Source organism: Trichomycterus rosablanca, chromosome 2, assembly GCF_030014385.1.
Source record: "Trichomycterus rosablanca isolate fTriRos1 chromosome 2, fTriRos1.hap1, whole genome shotgun sequence".
In the NCBI taxonomy this organism is placed as follows: Eukaryota; Metazoa; Chordata; class Actinopteri; order Siluriformes; family Trichomycteridae; genus Trichomycterus; species Trichomycterus rosablanca.
The window spans coordinates 53,918,807-53,940,370 of NC_085989.1; the positions used below are offsets into that span (position 1 = coordinate 53,918,807).

At 41.3% G+C, this 21,564-nt stretch overlaps 1 protein-coding gene across 1 annotated transcript in view; it reads right to left on the reverse strand.

The window, feature by feature from the left end:
• Nucleotides 1-354: 354 nt before the first annotated feature.
• The window catches only part of LOC134302186 (interferon-induced very large GTPase 1-like), a 32,794-nt gene continuing 11,584 nt past the window's right edge, over nucleotides 355-21,564 (reverse strand). The window contains exons 11-14 of the mRNA XM_062987223.1: nucleotides 16,261-16,350; nucleotides 16,099-16,191; nucleotides 14,390-14,513; nucleotides 355-5,123 (exon numbers count right to left, since the gene is read on the reverse strand). Of these exons, the coding sequence (XP_062843293.1) occupies nucleotides 435-5,123; nucleotides 14,390-14,513; nucleotides 16,099-16,191; nucleotides 16,261-16,350 (4,996 nt within the window). The 3' untranslated portion in view covers nucleotides 355-434. The remainder of the gene's footprint in view (nucleotides 5,124-14,389; nucleotides 14,514-16,098; nucleotides 16,192-16,260; nucleotides 16,351-21,564) is intronic.

The following is a 21,564-nucleotide window of genomic DNA, read 5'->3' on the forward strand; positions in this document are numbered from 1 at the left end:
ACATGAAGTAATCATGTTATTTGAATAATGTTTTACTGTTGGTTAATAATCAGTTAATCAGAAATGAATTATCCATAAATCTTAATCCTGATGTATAAATCGAAATATTCAGTAGAGATTCTGCAGAAATGTACTGAAATGAAACTGCTGGTGAGCTGTGAGATATTGTAACATTCACTTACATTTAAAACCATAATCATTATTACAGTCATTTAAAAGAAAAGATCAAATTTATGCTCATTCTACTAATCTCACAACCCTGAAAACTTAAAATGACTCATTACAGCATTGAGAATATAAATAATTACTCATTTGATCATGTTAATAAGTAATCTTTATATATCTGTTGTGTGTGTACTTACAGTATATCATGTGTGTCTGTGTATGTAGAGTTTGTGTGTGTAGTGTGTGTGTGTGTGTGTGTGTACAATTCTTCAGATATATTCATCCAAACTCTCTATAGCTTGTGTTTTTGTGTATTTTCTCCATCCAGAGGGAATCTTTCTGTGTCCCTGGAATGATTTACCATAATACTTTTCCAGGTCTGTTTGGAAGCTGCACACAAACCACTTCCAGTATGTGAGCTGTGAATTATCAGGGGTGATGCTCCACTTGGCATATTCTCCTCCTGCTGTTCTGTAGATTTTGTAGGGTACTGACACATCTGTATCATGACGGGGGTAGAAGCGTTTATTACTTTGTACTAAAGTTGTACAAATATTAGCACAGAGATTTGTTGTGTATCTTTTGTGCCATCCTATGATTCCATCTACTCTGTGGAAGGGGACACTGTGATCTCCATCATGATCCTCCATTGTGTTGGTGCAGATGGCTTTACAGAATGGACACTGAGCCCAGCAGCACTGACAGAGATGTTCAATCAGAATCTCATCTGGTTTCTTCCTGAACTTCTCCATGTTGATGTCTGTTACAATGTTGAAGCTTTTATGTTGTTTTGACATCATCTTTGTGAGACCATCACACACAACCTGCTGAAGTAAATCTAAATCTGTAATTTCCTCCAGACCAGTGCAGGTTATTTCTTTTAAGCTCAGCTCATCTGTTAGTGAATTCTTCAAACTTCTCAGCCACATGTTTGCATCACCACTGCTCTTCTTCACTTCTTCAGTTGTGATGTTCACAGCGTTCATCACTTTCTGCTCTTTGTGTTTCAGATTTCCTTTGAGAAGATTCAGAACCTCTCTGTTATTTTCAGTGATGTATTTATCAACGTTTTCTGTAATAAACTGTTTAAAGTGTTTCTTGGGATGGTGGATGTACTCCATGTACTTCTCAAAGTTCTCCTGCTCTGCTAGAGATTTCAGGATGTGTTTCTCAAGCTGTGACCTGTTACCATTAAATTCTGGCATGTCTGATCTCATCTGTGTTGACAGATCAATAGCAGTTTTATTGTGGGCTGCTTGCAGGATGGCTGGTACAAGATTGTTGTAGATAAGTTCACCAAATACTGTTGTGGTTGTTGCTCCTCTGCAGTAGTTTTGGAAGATGCTGTAATATTGTGGTTTCTGCTTTTCCAGATACTTTCTTACATCATTTTGATCTATAAACTGTTGTTGGATCTTGGTGATTTTGGGTTTTGCATGATAACACACATGAAGACAGAGATCCAGAGTGAATTCCTTCTTCAGCTTTATTGTCTTGTTCTCACTGTGATATTTCTCAACTCTGTGTTTGACCTGGTCAGATATTTCCTGAATGTAGCTTTTTTTGTATCCCAGTCCTGTAATTTTGCTGCAGATCTTCTTGATCAAGTCCTCAGATTCTTGGTTGACATTGTTGAATAGGTTCCTCACTGACTCCTGGACTTCAAAAGGAATCATTTTCATTGTCTTCAAAATGTAACATGAATAATCTCCCAGGCTGTGTATCTTTGTGTAATCTTCCTGAGATATTCGCTCATACACAGCAGCTTGTTCATTACCTTCAGATAGAATCTGTATCACATCCTCCCAAACATCTAAAGGTTTCTCTACAGGTGTGTCTTGTGTTAGATCAGAGACCCATTTGTTCCACACTTTATTAAATTCCTGTCTGAGGACTCGTTCATCAGTTTCTGTGCTTTTTAGTTGTAGAGCAAGTGCTTTACTCATATTGAAGAGCTTTTCATCATACTCTGTCTTTTTGTGATCATAAGTTTCTCGAGCTTTTTGCTGTTGAAGAAAATCATTCAGGTTTGTTTTTGCTTTTTTGACAAGATCTTCAAGAAGTTGTTTAATTCTCTGTTCACATCTCACTTTCCACTGAATTAAAATGTCTTTGTCCTTGTCCTCTTCAAAGTAACACTTCATTGATTTCTCCACTTCTTCTTTGGTCTTCTTCATGTGATCATAAATATCTTTGTCCTCAATCTTTTGTAGTTTTTTGTTTTTAATTGTGTTGTGCAGTTTTTCTTCATATTCTAACATGGCACTTCTGAGGGACCAGGTCCATTTTCCAAACTCAGTTTCTAGTTTCCTGTAGACTGCAATCTCCAGTGTGTTTCTAAAACTGAAAACAAAGTTCTCGTTCAGTAGAGCCTTCCACAGATCACTGATATGTGATTTAAACTCTGAGAGTTCCATACTATGAGACTTGGTAGCATTTGTGAAAATAGCTCTTTTTAGCTTCTGAACATTTTCACTGTATGAGGGGTTTGGTGGAGCCATTGGTGGGCTGCCCTCCCAGAGCTGTGCAAAATACTGAACATCATCTTGTACATTGAAAGCAATAACATCACTGAAGCACTCAGCTTCACTGTCTTCTTCTTTAGCAGCTAATTTTGTCATTTCATCCAGTTTTTCCTGTAGATGTCTCCTACCCTCCATGTTCTTCTCTCCAGCAGTGATGTCACCAACATTCTGATGGACAAACATACATCTGGGATTTAGTTTGACCTTCTTCATTCTCAGGAAGGCCTGAACAACAATCTGAAGAATCTCCTGCATCTCAGCAGGGTTCTCACCAAATATGTTGATCAAAGTCAGATTTCCAAGACCTACAACAAATGTTGCAAGTTCATTATCATGATGGTAAGTGAATTTTCCTGTAAGCTCAAGTGCTCTTAGACCTTCAGTATCTACAATAAGAATGTAGTCAAACTTCAGCTGCTCCTTCATCTCCTCTGATACTCTGACCAGCTGCATGAAAGCTCCTCTGGTGCACCTTCCAGCACTGACAGCAAACTGGAGTCCAAACATGGCATTCAGCATGGTGGATTTTCCTGTGCTCTGAATCCCTAGAACTGACAGCACAAAGACTCTCTGATCTCCCAGTTTCTTTATGAGTTCATCTAGAACTGCTGAAACCCAAATCAGAGGAACATGAGCAGCATCACCATCCATCAACTCCATTGGAAGACCAAATTTTATGAGTTCTGCAGCAAGTTTGGGGAGATTTGACATACTTCTTTCTCCAGATGTTTTCTTCCCCGACTCATATATCTGACCCATCTCTCTGAAGATGTGTTCCAGACCAAATGTTGCTGCATTCAGTTTTACAGATATTTCTTCAAGTTCTGTTTGCTCAGCCTTCAACTTTTCTCTTTCTGATGTGTCATGTTTATTTTTAAGGTCTAAAACCCTTGTCCATGTTTCATTGTACTTGTGATGAAGATTTGAAAGATCATCTGAGGTTTGTTTGTCCAGTAGAATCTCGAGCCATTTAATAAAGAATAATTTTTCATTTCCTGATAGAGAATTCAGTGAGGAAATAAATTCTTTTAAAAATCCTGATTGTCCATTTTTTTGTTGCTGTTCACGGATTTGTTTCATTTGTGTTTGTTTTTCACTCTTTTGCATTTCTAAATTGTTTCCTTGAAGTCGATGTGAGTCTTTGTTTATCTGACACCACTCATGCCAGAGCTTCCCTTGACATGGCAGGTGTGTTTCCTTTAATGTGGATATTTCCTTCCCCTCCAGCTGTTTTATTATCTCTAGTGCAGCTTCTTTTCCTTTCCTGCATTCAGGATCATCTTCATCTGTGCTGATCTCATTGTTTTTGTATAAATCCTCAAGTTTAAAAACAGAAGATGACTTGGACAGACACTCTGTGATGGTTGTTTTGAGGTTTTTAGATATGTCTGACAGATTTCTGTCCTTTAGACCATTTCTGTATTTTCCATTCTTAATCCTACTGACACCTGAACTATCCTCAGAAAGGAGACAGATGAGTGGTTTGGGGTCTTTTAGAAACTTCTGTAGCATCTCCTTATTTATTTCATTGTTAGGATCAGATAAAAGAACAACATTTACAGACGACATTTCAGTCAGAATATCCAGTTGTTCTTTACTGGTTTCTGCATCACCATGTAGATTACAGAAGGCAACACAGTCAGTAAAATGATCAGTTTCCTTTCCAGATGGACAGTACCAAGCAATCTCCACAACTCCATCCATCAGTAGACGTTTTTTAATGCTGCCTGGACAGTGTCTGTGGAAGAATGTCTGATGCTTCTCATTGATCAAGCTGTTTATCAGCTGAGACTTGGAAAAGGACACGTCCCCTAACCTGAAGAACACCACCATTGGAGTTTCTGCTTCATAAACATGCTGGGTTTTACTGATTATGGTACCAGAAGTGTCAGTGGTTTTGCAACTTTTAATAATTTGGCGAAATGTCCACAGAGGAAACTCAATCTTTCCAGTAAATAGATTTCTCATCATTAGAGGCAGAGCGTACTGACACTGAGAGAGTTTAGTCACTACTAGTTGCTTCAGGAAACTGTCTGAGCAGTGGAACACCGCCATCTGAAGATCCATGGGATGGATAGGATTGTATACACTCTCATCATCAAAAGATGAAGCTTTTTGGCAAACAAGCTCAGAAAATGCATCAACTTCTTCATCTGTATCTGCAGAAGGAGGGTCTAAAGCAGTGGCTTCTTCTTTGGTGGTGATGTATCTTGCTCTGTAATCCATCAGTAACAACCTTTGTAGAAAGGTTTGAACCAGATCTTTTTCTTCACAAGGTTCTTGACAATGTAATGAAAGAGAAGTTAGTTGAATAACATCTGAAGTTTTCATTTTTACTTTCTGCTTTTCCAAAAGATGAAGTCTAGTAATTGTTTTTATCTTCACTTGACATTTTGATTCAGATTCTTCTACTCCAAGCTTCATCTTTTCTTCCTGTAAAATACATTTAAACATTTTGTTGAATCATTTCAATGATTTTGGTAAATGTTCTTGTTTTTGTGCTTAAATGTAACATTTTACTTCCCGTCATTTATAAGATGACACAATCTGTTCCAGTTTGAATCCACTTTATGAATCTGCTCTCATTTTAGTTTGAAAATGTATTAACAACTAGTACTTATATGTTTGTGTGATTCAGGGATTTTGTAGTACTACAGATTCATGATTAATTAATTATACCAAACAGGTGATAATAATCATTGTATATGTAGATTGTAGGTTTCATATGTAGGTTTCTCATTAAATGAAACTGAAACAGCTGTGTGTGAGGTTTAAACTAGGGTGAGGAACAGCCATTCTGCTACAATGGTGAGGTTGTGGACAGTTTCATCACAGGTTATACACCATGGCAAGACTGAGCACAGCAACAACACACAAAGTAGATCTACTGCATCAACAGGGTCTCTCCAAGGCAAAGGTTTCAAAGTAAACTGGGGTTTAAACATTCGCTGTTCAAGCTCTTTTGAATGGGCACAAAGAAACAAGCAACTCTGAGAACCGTAGACTCAGAGCTCAGTCAAATAAACTTAGTACAGCAGATGAAAGACACATCATGCTTAGTTCTCTTCAAAATCAGAAGTTAAGCAGCAGTGTAATCAGCTCAGAACTGGCAGAATCCAGTTACACCAGTCCACTGTACTGTTCAAAGAAGTCTGGTCAAAGTGGTCTTCATGGAAGACTTGTGCCCAAACAACCATAACTTTGACGTGGAAACAAGGCCAAGTGACTATGCACAAAAAGATAAAAACGGTGGTGCAGAAAAATGGAAGCTGGTGCTCTGAAGTGATGAGTCAAAATTTGAAATATATGGCCATAACAGAAAACATTTTGTTCACTGAAGGACTGGAAATTGGTACAATAATGTGTCTGCAGGCAACACTCAAGCGGAGGTTCCTTGCAGATTTAGCAAATTGCAGCAAATCTTCAGTGTAAAGAGGAAGAAGGAGTTCTGGAAATGATGATATGGCCCCCACAGAGCTCTGATCACAACATTTGGTACAAAAGCAGTATCCACAAGTCCTTGAGGAGCAAAGATGATCAGAGGATCTCCAGTTTGTCAACAACATGTGTAAAAAATGTGTATGTCTAACAACAAGATTCCTCAAAGAAAGGGAAGGGATTTGCATGTTCTCCCTCTACAGTGCAGAATATCATTAAACCATTCAAGGAATCAGGATGAATTTCAATGCATAAAGACCAAAGGTGAAAGCTTAAGCTGAATGCTTGTGATCTTCCATCCCTCAGACGGCGCCGGATCAAGAACCACCACTCATCAATAACTGATGTCTGAGGGATTAGTTTATCAAACCTTTATCAAGCTCTACAATACAGAATTACTGCACAAACACCACTGTCCTGACCCGTCCCCATTAGAGTACACGTTAAGATGGAAAGCCAGGACAATCGGGACAAAATGACACTTGAAAAACTCCATTTCTTGCTGTCCTCTTTTTGGACTGTTTTTGTTTGCATTATTCCTATTGTCTTTTTTATTTGGGGTTGTATATATTTTAAAATATAAACAAATTCCCTAAAACCTCAAAAAAGAGAAATTATTATAAAAATATTTGTAACCATGAATGCAAAGATAAACTTAGAACTGCTTACCAATTCTGTTTCTGCTGGATAAAGGTTAGAGCTGGAGTCTGTAAATAAAAATGACAAAATATTGTGTGATGAAGATAATGAACACTTTAAAGTACAAATGATTATTTATTTCAGCCTAACTGATCATGATGGAAATACAGTGTTAGCTCACCCGTGCCCCTCACCCCTGAGTTACCACTGTGGGCCCCTAAGCAAGGCCCTTAACCCCCAATTGCATGGATTGTTTTTGGGCACAATTGTAAATCACTCTGAATAAATGCGTCTGCTAAAGCCTCCACCATTCAAAATTAAGGTACTTCTAGGGAGTGGCCATTCAAAATTAGCTGCTCTAAATATCCAAGGTTTAATAAATAAATTATGTTAATAAATGAGTGAAACTGCACTGAATTGACCCCCTGTTCAGTTTATGATTATTTAATGTATTTTAGTTTAAGTATTAATTTTTGGGTTTATTCAAGGGTTCTTCAAAAAGTTTTCGCACTTTTCAAACTCTATTAAGAATTTCAAATACAACCCCAATTCCAATAAAGTTGGGATGTTGTGTAAAACATAAATAAAAACAGAATACGATGATTTGCAAATCCTTTTCAATTGAATACACTACAAAGACAAGATATTTAATGTTCAAACGGATAAACTTTATTGTTTTTTTGCAAATATTCACTCATTTTGAATTTGATGCCTATTAGAGGACTCTCATTTTGAATTTGATGTTTGGAACATTTCACAGGTGAACAGGTTAATTGGAAACAGTTTAAGAACAACGTTTCTCAATCATCAACGTATCATGTACAGTCCATAATATCATCAAAAGGTTCAGATAATCTGGAGAAATCTGTGCAAGTAAGCGGCAAGGCCGAAAACCAACATTGAATGCCCGTGACCTTCGACCCCTCAGGCGGCACTGCATTAAAAACCGACATCATTCTGTAACGGATATTACTACATGGGCTCAGGAACACTTCAGAAAACCATCGTCAGTGAACACAGATCGTCGCTCCATCTACAAGTGCAAGTTAAAACTCTACCATGCAAAGCGATAGCCATATATCAACAACACCCAGAAACACCGCCGGCTTCTCTGGGCCCGAGCTCATCTGAGATGGACTGACGCAAAGTGGAAAAGTGTCCTGTGGTCTGACGAGTCCATATTTCAGATTGTTTTTGGAAATCATGGACGTCGTGTCCTAAGGGCCAAAGAGGAAAAGGACTGTCCGGATTGTTATCAGCGCAAAGTTTAAAAGCCAGCATCTCTGATGGTATGGGGGTGTGTTAGTGCCCATGGCATGGGTAACTTGCACATCTGTGAAGGCACCATTAACCCTTTCATGCCTGAGTGGAACATTCCATTTTCGGACACTATGTGACATAGTCATAGAAAAAACCTTATTGTGTAAATACAGTACATAGCATAGACTATATATACACACCATTATAACCAGAAGAATTAGTTCTTTAAAATGATATAAAACTTAGTATGGTTTTTTAAGTGTAATATAACCAAATCTATAGAAAAATCCTCCAAAATCAACCTAAAAAAACTCTCAATTTTTATTTCATACAAAAATACTTACATTTTGAACACATTTCTGTGCAATATAGAGAAAAATATAGAGCATATGAAATGTTTGCAATTTTGTGAGCCATTTGTCAAGACAATAATTTTGAATCTATCATTTTTTGAATCAATAATTTTGAATCTTTTATTCAAAAGTTATAATCAATTTAGCAGAAGTTGTCATTTAGCAATTTAGAATGTTCGTGTATGGAAGTAAATCTGTCTCATCAGATTTTGAAATTTAAAAGCCTTTGAATTTTGATTACTATTTAAAAGTCTTTGAATTTTGATTACTGAACTTTTTTTTGCCTCAGAATTCAACCCACATATTTTACAATAACTCATTTTCACTTTCATTTTTCGATGTTAACAAATTCATAATCAAAAATTCAAGTTTATAAAATTCAAATAATATATATTCAGGTTGCTCAAATTCAGATCACAAAATTCAGATTAAAAAATTCAGACTAAACATCCGGGACACGCAGGATGAGCAATCGATTCCAGAGCCGTAGAGAGAACAGAGTAGCGACACGACCATAGAGAACCGCTGGGACGGGGGCGGCGGGACATTTCTCTGCGCAGCTCCGGGTGGAGCTCTGTTCAGTTCCACTACTGAGCAGCATTTTCAGCTGTTTGTTGCTTTGTTTTTAAAAAATAATGAATTTAATGTCATTAATATACTTAATACTGTTATTGTTTAGCATTTGCTCAGCACCACTTACATTAGACAAAATGAACTAGTGCATATTAATTATGAATTAATTCATGTATTACATGTAGGAATCAATTATTAATCACTCATGAAATAAGACATGAATTAATGCTATCTCATGTACCTGCACTATAATGTAAAAGGTACAGTAGTGTGTTTATGAATCTGTTCATTCAGTGCAGGTAAACCTTATGAATCCAGCCACATGTCTCAGTGTTTAACCTAAATTATTATTACTATTATTATGAATCCTCAGGAAAGTGAAGGGAGATTATAGTTTATGCAAAAAAAAAGCTCTTTAATCTCTGTACTGTATATTGTCTCTAATAGTTAATGATATCACATTATGTAATGTATGCTAATATAATGTATTGTGTGTTAACAAGAACCACCTATTAACAAATCATTATAAACATCAATTTTCCCAAATCACTTTCTGGGAGTGCATATATATATATATATATATATATATATATATATATATAAGGGTTTGCTAAATTTTAGGTATTAAAGGGAAAACAGCAATACCTTTTTGGGTTTTTTTGAATGTATGATTCTCTATTTCTTTATTTTCGCTATTATATGTTGTCACATGATAAACGCGAAATTGACTACATTACCCAGAGTTCTGTTGGGTTTCCCGCTTGGAGTCTGAGAGACTTTGGACATTGACCAATGGGATGTGGGGGGACGGATTTTGGAAGGCGGGTAGAGAGGAGCACACTAGGAGAACGGTTGTTTTTTTGTTTTCCGTGGAAAAGAAAAACAAAGGAAAGTTATCGGTTTTTCTTTATGAAACACGAAGTTATGGTATCTGGTTTTATTGGTCATCAACATAGAAGATGTTGAGGAGCCAGTGAAGCAGCAGTTGCCGTGCGCGCTTGGAGACGAAGGATTCCGAAGTTCGTTGGTCTGCGCTGAACACCGTGACGAGCGCCAATTTCAGCATCTCATAACCGTATTCTGAACGAGGCGGTTTCTCTTTTGTTTTTTTTCTTGTTTCCGTAAGGACTCTTCACTTCAGTTTGTATCTACAACGGATAAAACTTGTGAGTGGTAATTCGGGACGTCGAAGTGTGAGTATCGGTTCATTTGAGCCATCTGATTCATTGTTGTCACATACGGAGCGGGAGAGTCAGTAAGAATCGACTCTTTTGATTCAGTCATTCTACTGATTCATACGGACAGTTCGGATATAATCAACTTTGTTCAAGTGCACTAAAGACGACCAAAACAAAGGGCCTCAACGAAGTATGCTTTTCAACAATAGTGTGAACATTGGGTATAATATTTAAGGTATACGTGGTACTGTTTTGTATTGAGATTTTGTATTTTGTATTGTGTCTCGAATGGGGAATTTGGGGAATAGCAAATTTGTAAATACTGTTCTGGTGTCTGGGAAGAGGGGATTAATGTTTTTTTTTTTTTGTTTGTCTTTCTCTTCTTCTTTCCTTTAAAGAGGGCTAACTATGCCATACTTTTAAATGTTTACCTATGGAAGGGTTTATAAATAAATATTTCAGTTATTGGTTCTACAAACAGTGGAGTATTGCTGGTTATTTCCTTTAATGACTTATTTTCTATGTGCTTGATCTGATTATTACTGCAGTAGGGTAGTACAATCTGCTAAGGGTCAAATACATAGTGGAGGCACCGCACTGATTAAATAATCTTTACTGCATTTCGGTGTGCACCCCCTGACTACACGGGTAAGGCATATCAGGAGGGTGTTACATTTGGAGGGACCGCTGGGATCGGGAACAAGGTTGTTCCCATTATTTCTTCTGGTAGATTGGTAGTTAACGGTAATAGAGCAAGCATGTACATAACTCAGGCTGTCGTAGAGAGCCGAAAGCTAAACATTCCCCCGGACTGTGCATTAGTGCTGGGAAAGGTTCCTAGGGGTGTGTCAGATGATGTCATCCTGGATGTACTAGATACTGTTAAAGTATGGGGGCGTACTAGGATACGGGGTCGTTGGTGTTCAAATACCGACCATGAAGTCATCTTAGTAGAGACTAAGAATGTTTTAGAAGCATCATTAGTCCCTGCTATGATTGGTGTAGAAGGAGAAGCGGGACCTTGGCCAGTGTTTTTAGTGAATGGCTTAGAAGGGGGGGAGCTTGGGGGTACCAGCAGCACAGTAAGGGATCCCTCCCGGGAGCCAGAAGTTCCGGCCCGAGTTAGTGAGAAAACTGTAGCTGGGGAGGTTGTAGGCCCTAAAATGGACCTTAGCTTGGAGTTGGTAAAAGCTATAGGGGCATTGATGGATCGTTGTGAGCAAGGGGCAGCGGATGGACCTAGCTATAGGAAGCTAAGATTGTTTTCAGGTCTTAGACCAGTTCCTCCTGGAGAAGAGGACTATGAGGTTTGGGCAGAACAAGCCAACCAGATGGTTAGTGAGTGGCGATGTTCGGAGGCCGCAAAAAAACAAAGGGTGGCGGAAAGTTTGCGGGGACCCGCCTCCGACATCATTAGATTTTTGAAGGTTAGTGAGCCTTCAGCTACAGTGGTTGACTATTTGGTTGCCCTCGATACCACGTATGGTTCCACCGAGTCTGGGGCTGAGTTAATGGCTAAATTTCGGTACACATACCAAAATAAAGGGGAACAGCTTTCACAATTTGCTTACCGTTTGGAGAAACTACTCCACCAAGCTTTAGCAAAAGGGGGGATAGCGAAAAAAGAAATGAACGGAGTGCGTATGGAACAAATCACTAAGGGGGCTCTGATTGATGACATGGTTGCCCTCAGACTCCGAGTTACTCGAAGTCTAAGGGAGCCGCCCTCCTTTTCTGAATTGCTGAGAGAGATTCGGGAAGAGGAGGCATGGGGCCAGGCCTGGGAGAAGGTGAAAGCTCGTGTCTCCACCGCCTCTGCCCATGCATTGGAGAAAGATGTGGAGTTAGACCAGTTGAGAAACGAGGTAAAAGGGTTGTCAGGTCAGGTGTCAGGGCTGTTGAAGGTGGCGGCCATTAAGTCAACGTCTGGTGAGTCCCTTGGACGGACAGAGACTCGGCGGCAGCCCGGGTCAAATGACGTGCCGGTAGACAGGGCTAGATCCTCAACTACACCAATGGAAATTTTTTGCTATAGGTGTGGTGAGGATGGACACCTGAGGCGAGATTGTCGAGGGGAGGAAGATCTGCGCAAGGTAACCAAGAAACTGATTGCCCGGCAGCAGGGAAACTTCCTCGGGGCCCTGTGAAGGAACGGCCCAGAGCCCCTGTGGAAGCACGTTCCAACACCTGCGCGACCACTAAGATAGCCACACCGAAAATCCCTACTGGTTTGGTGGGACCCACATCTGAAATACCTGTTAAAGTTGAAGGGATTCCCTGCCGAGCACTGTTGGATAGTGGATCCCAAGTGACCATTTTGTATAAGAGCTTCTACGATGCTCATTTGCAACATTTACCATTAGCGCCTTTGAATGACCTGGAAATTTGGGGACTCAGCTCTCAGAAATACCCATACGATGGTTACCTATCCATTAGACTGGATTTTTCTGGAGAGATTGCAGGGGTGCAGGAAGGTCTTGACACCCTGGCCCTAGTGTGTCCAGACCCTGGTTTGGGGTCTTCAGTGGCCCTTTTAGTGGGGACAAATACACAAATAGTCAGGAAACTTTTTGAGGCATGCCGAACCCAGAGTGGGGAACGGTTCCTGAGTACTATGCACATACATCCTAAGCTACGAGAGGTGTATGAGACTTTGACTATGACGGACACTGATGGGGAGGTTCCTGAACAAAGGGGGACTCTGTGGTTCATTCAGAAGAATCCTATCACTGTACCGCCGGGTGAAGCCGTACGGGTTGTCGGCATGCCTAAGTTAATGGGTGAAGTGACTCAACCCTGGTTGCTGGTAGAGCAGCATGATGAGATGGATAGGGCTGCAAAAGTACACGTTAGGCCAGAGGTACACCCTATGTCCACATTATCTAAGAAACGTATGTCAGTGGTGGTGCGTAATGTGACTAGTAGGCCTGTGGTGTTGAATAAAGGCACCCCGTTAGCCAACATTTTCCCTGTCACAAGGGTACCGCCACCGCTTACAACCACCCCGCGACCGACTGGTATGCTATCCGAGGCTTCCTTTGATTTTGGGGAGTCCCCCATGCCCAGGGAGGCTAAGGACCATCTCACTAAGGCTATGTTGCAAAGACCCGAGGTGTTCTCATGTCATGAGTGGGATGTAGGTTGTTCCCGAAGCACTCAGCATGAGATACGATTATCTGATTCGAGACCCTTCAGGGAGCGCTCCCGTCGCCTTGCTCCAGCTGACATAGAGGATGTGCGTAACCATTTGTATGAGCTTAAGGAAAATGGAATAATTTCGGATTCCAAGAGCCCTTATGCCTCCCCGATAGTGGTCGTATGTAAGAAGACAGGTAAAGTGAGGATGTGTGCGGACTATAGAACCTTAAATCAGAGAACAGTACCCGATCAATATACAGTCCCGCGGATTGAGGACGCACTTCACAGCCTATCCGGAAGCCAGTGGTTTTCGGTATTGGACTTGAGAAGTGGGTACTACCAAATCCCCATGAGTGAGGCGGACAAAGAAAAAACAGCTTTTATCTGTCCGTTAGGGTTTTATCAGTTTGAGCGAATGCCTCAAGGGATCTCGGGAGCCCCTGCCACATTCCAGAGGGTTATGGAGCGTACGGTAGGAGATATGAATTTTCTAGAAGTCCTCGTGTACCTAGATGACCTCATAGTGTTTGGAAAAACATTGGAGGAACATGAGGAGAGGCTTCTCAAAGTTCTAGACCGCCTGAAGGCGGAAGGCTTAAAACTGTCATTGGACAAGTGTCAGTTTGGAAGGACGTCTGTAACCTATGTAGGTCACATAGTCTCTCAGGACGGGATAGCCACAGATCCGTCCAAGATAGAGGCGGTGTCTGCATGGCCGGAGCCCAAGACTGTGTCAGAGCTCCGGTCGTTCTTGGGTTTTTGCGGGTACTACCGTAGGTTTGTCAAGGATTTCTCCCGGATATGTCAGCCCTTGAATGAGTTATTACGGAACTCTGCTAACCCGACATCGGGGAACGGAGCCCGGAGTCCCGGCCATAACCGAAGCAAAGAGCCATTTGGGCCAAGGTGGACGGAGGAGTGTGGGATTGCTTTGGAAAAGCTTAAAAGACAATTAACTCGGACCCCTGTGTTAACTTTTGCCGATCCCCAGAGGCCATATGTGCTGCATGTGGATGCTAGCTTGGAAGGTTTGGGGGGGGTTTTGTACCAGGAGCACGAGGGTGATTTGCGTCCTGTGGCTTTCATCAGCCGGAGTTTGTCACCCTCTGAAAAGAGATACCCCGCTCATAAGCTGGAATTTCTGGCACTGAAGTGGGCGGTGGTAGACAAGCTCCACGATTATCTTTATGGAGTGCCGTTCGAAGTCCGAACGGACAACAATCCGCTGACTTACGTGATCACATCTGCAAAATTGGATGCTACAGGGCACAGGTGGTTGTCCGCCTTGTCTATGTATACATTTGGGCTGAAATATCGACCGGGGCGAAATAATACTGATGCCGATGCATTGTCTAGGCGGCCCCATGAGAGTCTTTCCCCAGATGATGACTGGCAGGAAATCCCAGCCCCTGGGGTGAGGGCTATGTGCCAGGGTCTGTTTGTTGGTGATAAGGGAATGCCCCTGACAAGTTGTGTTGCAGAACAACTGGGTGGGGATGCTTGGGCTCTACCCAAGGCCTATTGTGACAGCACACGAGTGGGGGTCAGATCACTCCCGACTTTGGGCCACGACGACATTCGAGCAGCTCAGAAAAATGACCCTGGGTTGGGGAAGGTTTGGTTGGCACTTGATAAGAAGAAGCCGGCACAGAGTGTTCAGGGAAGGCATCCGGACATTATAGTTATGAAAAGGGAGTGGGAGAAACTGTCTCTTCGGGACGGATTACTTTATAGGGAGTTGAAGCTCTCTGACCAGCGAATTAGGTTTCAGCTGGTACTGCCTGAACGGTTCCGGAGTCTGGTCCTTGGGTCACTGCATGATGATAATGCCCATCTTGGGTTTGATAAGACTTATTCCTTGGTACGGGATAGGTTCTTCTGGCCCAAGATGAAGGCAGATGTGGAGACCTATTGCCGCACCTGTGAAAGGTGTATCAAGAGGAAAACTTTACCTCGCCAGGCCGCCCCTTTGTCACACCTACACAGTTCGGGTCCCATGGACCTGGTGTGTATAGATTTTTTGTCTGTAGAGCCGGATTCACAGAACAAGAGTAGTATTCTGGTGGTCACTGATCATTTTACTCGGTACGCACAAGCGTATCCTACGAGGGATCAGAGGGCTATCACAGTGGCTAAGACCTTGTGGGACAATTATTTTGTTCACTATGGGTTACCCAACCGAATTCATTCCGATCAGGGCAGAGACTTTGAGAGTCAGCTGATTCGAGAGATGCTGAACTCGCTGGGAGTGGTGAAATCTAGAACTTCACCCTATCACCCTCAAGGAGACCCACAGCCAGAACGGTTTAACCGGACTCTGCTGGACATGTTGGGCACCTTGAACGAGCAGCAGAAAGCTAGGTGGAGTCAATATGTTACACATTTGGTGCACGCCTACAACTGTACTGCAAATGAGGCAACCGGGTTTTCACCCTATTATTTGATTTTTGGTAGGGAAGCTAGATTACCTATAGATTTGTGTTTTGGGATCTCTGGGGACGAGGCATCAAGAGTGTCTCACTCCTCTTATGTGTCCCGAATGAAGAAAGAGTTAGGGAGAGCCTAATCAGTTGGCTCAGGATGCATCCAACAGGATGAATCGACATAACAAGCGAAGATATGATCAGAGAGTAAGGTATCACTGCCTCCGCCCTGGAGATTGAGTCCTCATTCGCAACTTTGGGTTGGAGGGTAGAGGAAAACTAGCGGATCGATGGAGATCCCGTCCTTATGTGGTGGATGCCGCACTGCCTGATCTCCCAGTATACCGGGTAAAACCCTTGAGCGGGGAAGGCCCCATGAAAACTCTTCATCGAAATCATCTCCTACCTCTGGGGCAAGAGGTAAGGTGGGGCCAGGAGGCTGAGCCTAGTCCCGGGGGGAGTAGCAGGGTTTTGAGACCCCGTCAGATTCCCGATAGGACTTTAGAGAGCAGAAGCAGGGTCCGTGAATCACGCCGAACATCGGAAGATGATGTTGCGTGCACCTTACCTATGGATGCGGATGAGACCCATGTCGTGGCTGATGAGGTGGAGTTCTCGCGTGGTGTGGAGGAGCGGCCAAGGGAGAGTAGTGGGAGGTCTGATGGGAGTAATACCAATGGGGAAGGAAGTGATAGAGTAGGGGATTTAGGGGGGCCATCCAGGACTAGGAGACCTGCTGCACGTTTGACATACAATGAATTGGGAAACCCAGTAAGGGAAAGTGTAACAGCTTTTCAAGCTGATACTAGAACTGTAAACCAGAACTCTGTCCCTGTGGGAGGGGGCCTAAGTTATTATATGTGGTGGTGGCCTTCACCCACCTTATGTGCCACCTGTAGACCGATTTTTGTATACTTTCCGTATTTAATGCCCAGGCGATAGATATTGAAGTAGGGATATATATATATTTCCATATGGAAATCCAGAAGGGGTTATAAAGGGGGAACACTGCCTGGGGACATGCAGATTTTTAGTGGGGGGAGAGTGTAAGGGTTTGCTAAATTTTAGGTATTAAAGGGAAAACAGCAATACCTTTTTGGGTTTTTTTGAATGTATGATTCTCTATTTCTTTATTTTCGCTATTATATGTTGTCACATGATAAACGCGAAATTGACTACATTACCCAGAGTTCTGTTGGGTTTCCCGCTTGGAGTCTGAGAGACTTTGGACATTGACCAATGGGATGTGGGGGGACGGATTTTGGAAGGCGGGTAGAGAGGAGCACACTAGGAGAACGGTTGTTTTTTTGTTTTCCGTGGAAAAGAAAAACAAAGGAAAGTTATCGGTTTTTCTTTATGAAACACGAAGTTATGGTATCTGGTTTTATTGGTCATCAACATAGAAGATGTTGAGGAGCCAGTGAAGCAGCAGTTGCCGTGCGCGCTTGGAGACGAAGGATTCCGAAGTTCGTTGGTCTGCGCTGAACACCGTGACGAGCGCCAATTTCAGCATCTCATAACCGTATTCTGAACGAGGCGGTTTCTCTTTTGTTTTTTTTCTTGTTTCCGTAAGGACTCTTCACTTCAGTTTGTATCTACAACGGATAAAACTTGTGAGTGGTAATTCGGGACGTCGAAGTGTGAGTATCGGTTCATTTGAGCCATCTGATTCATTGTTGTCACATACGGAGCGGGAGAGTCAGTAAGAATCGACTCTTTTGATTCAGTCATTCTACTGATTCATACGGACAGTTCGGATATAATCAACTTTGTTCAAGTGCACTAAAGACGATCAAAACAAAGGGTCTCAACGAAGTATGCTTTTCAACAATAGTGTGAACATTGGGTATAATATTTAAGGTATACGTGGTACTGTTTTGTATTGAGATTTTGTATTTTGTATTGTGTCTCGAATGGGGAATTTGGGGAATAGCAAATTTGTAAATACTGTTCTGGTGTCTGGGAAGAGGGGATTAATGTTTTTGTTTTTTTTTGTCTTTCTCTTCTTCTTTCCTTTAAAGAGGGCTAACTATGCCATACTTTTAAATGTTTACCTATGGAAGGGTTTATAAATAAATATTTCAGTTATTGGTTCTACAAACAGTGGAGTATTGCTGGTTATTTCCTTTAATGACTTATTTTCTATGTGCTTGATCTGATTATTACTGCAGTAGGGTAGTACAATCTGCTAAGGGTCAAATACATAGTGGAGGCACCGCACTGATTAAATAATCTTTACTGCATTTCGGTGTGCACCCCCTGACTATGCGGGTAAGGCATATCAGGAGGGTGTTACATATATATATACAGTGCTCAGCATAAATGAGTACACCCCCTTTGAAAAGTAAGATTTTAATCAATATCTCACTGAACACAGGAACAATTTTTAAAATTTTGAAAAGACTGAGCTTCATAGAACATTACTTTAACCCATAGCATAAAAGTAAGGTTAATAATACAACTTAGATTACAAAATATTCAGTTTTACTTAAATGAGCTGATGCAAAAATGAGTACACCCTACATCAAAAAGTACTACATCTACTATTTTGTATGACCTCTATAATTTTTAAGAACAGCATTAAGTCTTCTAGGCATGGAATAAACAAGTTGGCGACAAATTGCAACGTCTATCTTTTTTTATTCTTCAAGAACAACCTCTTTTAGAGCCTGGATGCTGGATGAAGAGTGATGCTCAACTTGTGTCGTCAGAATTCCCCATAAGTGTTCGACTGGGTTCAAATCAGGAGACATACTGAATCACTTTCACCCTGTTCTTCTTTAGAAATGCAACAGTGGCCTTAAATGTGTGTTTTGGATCATTGTCATGTTGGAAAAGTGCATGACAACCAAGGGCACGGAATGATGGTAGCATCTTGTCCTTCAATATAGAGCTGTACATCTGTAAATTCATGATACTATAGATTAAATGCAGCTCCCCAACACCAGTAGTACTCATGCAGCCCCACTTAAGGACACTGCCACCACCATGTTTCACTGTAGGCACCAGGCATTCTTCTTTGTACTTCTTACCTTTGCAACGCCATAGTTTGGAAGCCATCAGTTCCAAAAACATTTATTTTGGTCTCATCACTCCAGAGTATAGAGTCCCAGTAGTCTTCATCTTTTTCAGCATGGGCCCTGGCAAATTCTACGTGGGATTTTTTGTGCATGGGCTTTAGGAGAGGCTTCCTTCGTGGACAATACACATGCATGCCATTCTTCTGCAGTGTATGCCGTACTGTGTCATGGGAAAAAGTCAAGCCAGTTTGGCTTTTTACCTCTTTAGCTAACTGCAGTGAACTTGCATGGTGATTTTCTTCAACCCTTCTCATCAGAAGACGCTCCTATTCGGGTGTTAACTTCCATGGATGGCCTGGACGTCTCTGTGAGATGGTTGCAGTTCCATCTTTGTTAAACTTTTGTATCACTTTTGCTACAGTATTCATGCTGATCAGTAAAGCTTTGCCGATCTTCTTGTAGCCTTTACCTTTTTTGTGTAAAGAAATGCTATTCTTTCTCAGGTCTTGTAACATTTCTCTTTCATGTGATGTCACCTCTGACAGCATGAAATGGGACGGGGTTTTCTTTGTTAAGTAACACTTTTTAAAGTGTGAACTGTCTGCTGGACACCTGTTTAATGAATAATTAAACTCACATGTTGTTTAATTAGTGTTAATTAGACTTTTGTAGTCTAAACTCCTAAGACTTTCATTGGGGTGTACTCATTTTTGCAACATGGTCTTGAATTAATTTGTTAAGAAAATTACTTTGTGTGTACAAATGAACAAATACTGTTTGCAATCAATGGTCCACATTTGTAGGAGTATTTTGTAGCATTGTATCCCATAGAAAATGTTGATTCTGGAAAGAAACTAAAGGTTTTCTGACAGATCTGTTGGGGTGTACTCATTTATGCTGAGCACTGTATATACAGTGTATCACAAAAGTGAGTACACCCCTCACATTTCTGCAGATATTTAAGTATATCTTTTCATGGGACAACACTGACAAAATGACACTTTGACACAATGAAAAGTAGTCTGTGTGCAGCTTATATAACAGTGTAAATTTATTCTTCCCTCAAAATAACTCAATATACAGCCATTAATGTCTAAACCACCGGCAACAAAAGTGAGTACACCCCTAAGAGACTACACCCCTAAATGTCCAAATTGAGCACTGCTTGTCATTTTCCCTCCAAAATGTCATGTGATTTGTTAGTGTTACTAGGTCTCAGGTGTGCATAGGGAGCAGGTGTGTTCAATTTAGTAGTACAGCTCTCACACTCTCTCATACTGGTCACTGAAAGTTCCAACATGGCACCTCATGGCAAAGAACTCTCTGAGGATCTTAAAAGACGAATTGTTGCGCTACATGAAGATGGCCAAGGCTACAAGAAGATGGCCAACACCCTGAAACTGAGCTGCAGCACAGTGGCCAAGATCATCCAACGTTTTAAAAGAGCAGAGTCCACTCAGAAAAGACCTCGCGTTGGTCGTCCAAAGAAGCTGAGTGCACGTGCTCAGCGTCACATCCAACTGCTGTCTTTGAAAGATAGGCGCAGGAGTGCTGTCAGCGTTGCTGCAGAGATTGAAAAGGTGGGGGGTCAGCCTGTCAGTGCTCAGACCATACGCCGCACACTACATCAAATTGGTCTGCATGGCTGTCACCCCAGAAGGAAGCCTCTTCTGAAGTCTCTACACAAGAAAGCCCGCAAACAGTTTGCTGAAGACATGTCAACAAAGGACATGGATTACTGGAACCATGTCCTATGGTCTGATGAGACCAAGATTAATTTGTTTGGTTCAGATGGTCTCAAGCATGTGTGGCGGCAATCAGGTGAGGAGTACAAAGATAAGTGTGTCATGCCTACAGTCAAGCATGGTGGTGGGAATGCCATGGTCTGGGGCTGCATGAGTGCAGCAGGTGTTGGGGAGTTACATTTCATTGAGGGACACATGAACTCCAATATGTACTGTGAAATACTGAAGCAGAGCATGATCCCCTCCCTCCGGAAACTGGGTCGCAGGGCAGTGTTCCAGCATGATAATGACCCCAAACACACCTCTAAGACGACCACTGCTTTATTGAAGAGGCTGAGGGTAAAGGTGATGGACTGGCCAAGCATGTCTCCAGACCTAAACCCAATAGAACATCTTTGGGGCATCCTCAAGCGGAAGGTGGAGGAGCGCAAAGTCTCGAATATCCGCCAGCTCTGTGATGTCGTCATGGAGGAGTGGAAAAGCATTCCAGTGGCAACCTGTGAAGCTCTGGTAAACTCCATGCCCAGGAGAGTTAAGGCAGTTCTGGGAAATAATGGTGGCCACACAAAATATTGACACTTCAGGAACTTTCACTAAGGGGTGTACTCACTTTTGTTGCCGGTGGTTTAGACATTAATGGCTGTATATTGAGTTATTTTGAGGGAAGAATAAATTTACACTGTTATATAAGCTGCACACAGACTACTTTTCATTGTGTCAAAGTGTCATTTTGTCAGTGTTGTCCCAATTAAAGATATACTTAAATATCTGCAGCAATGTGAGGGGTGTACTCACTTTTGTGATACACTGTATATATATATATATATATATATATATATATATATATATATATATACCCCCCATATTATTTCCCCCACTGTATATATATATATATATATATATATATATATATATATATATATATATATATATATATATATATATACAGGGGTTGGACAAAATAACTGAAACACCTGGTTTTAGACCACAATAATTTATTAGTATGGTGTAGGGCCTCCTTTTGCGGCCAATACAGCGTCAATTCGTCTTGGAAATTACATATACAAGTCCTGCACAGTGGTCAGAGGGATTTTAAGCCATTCTTCT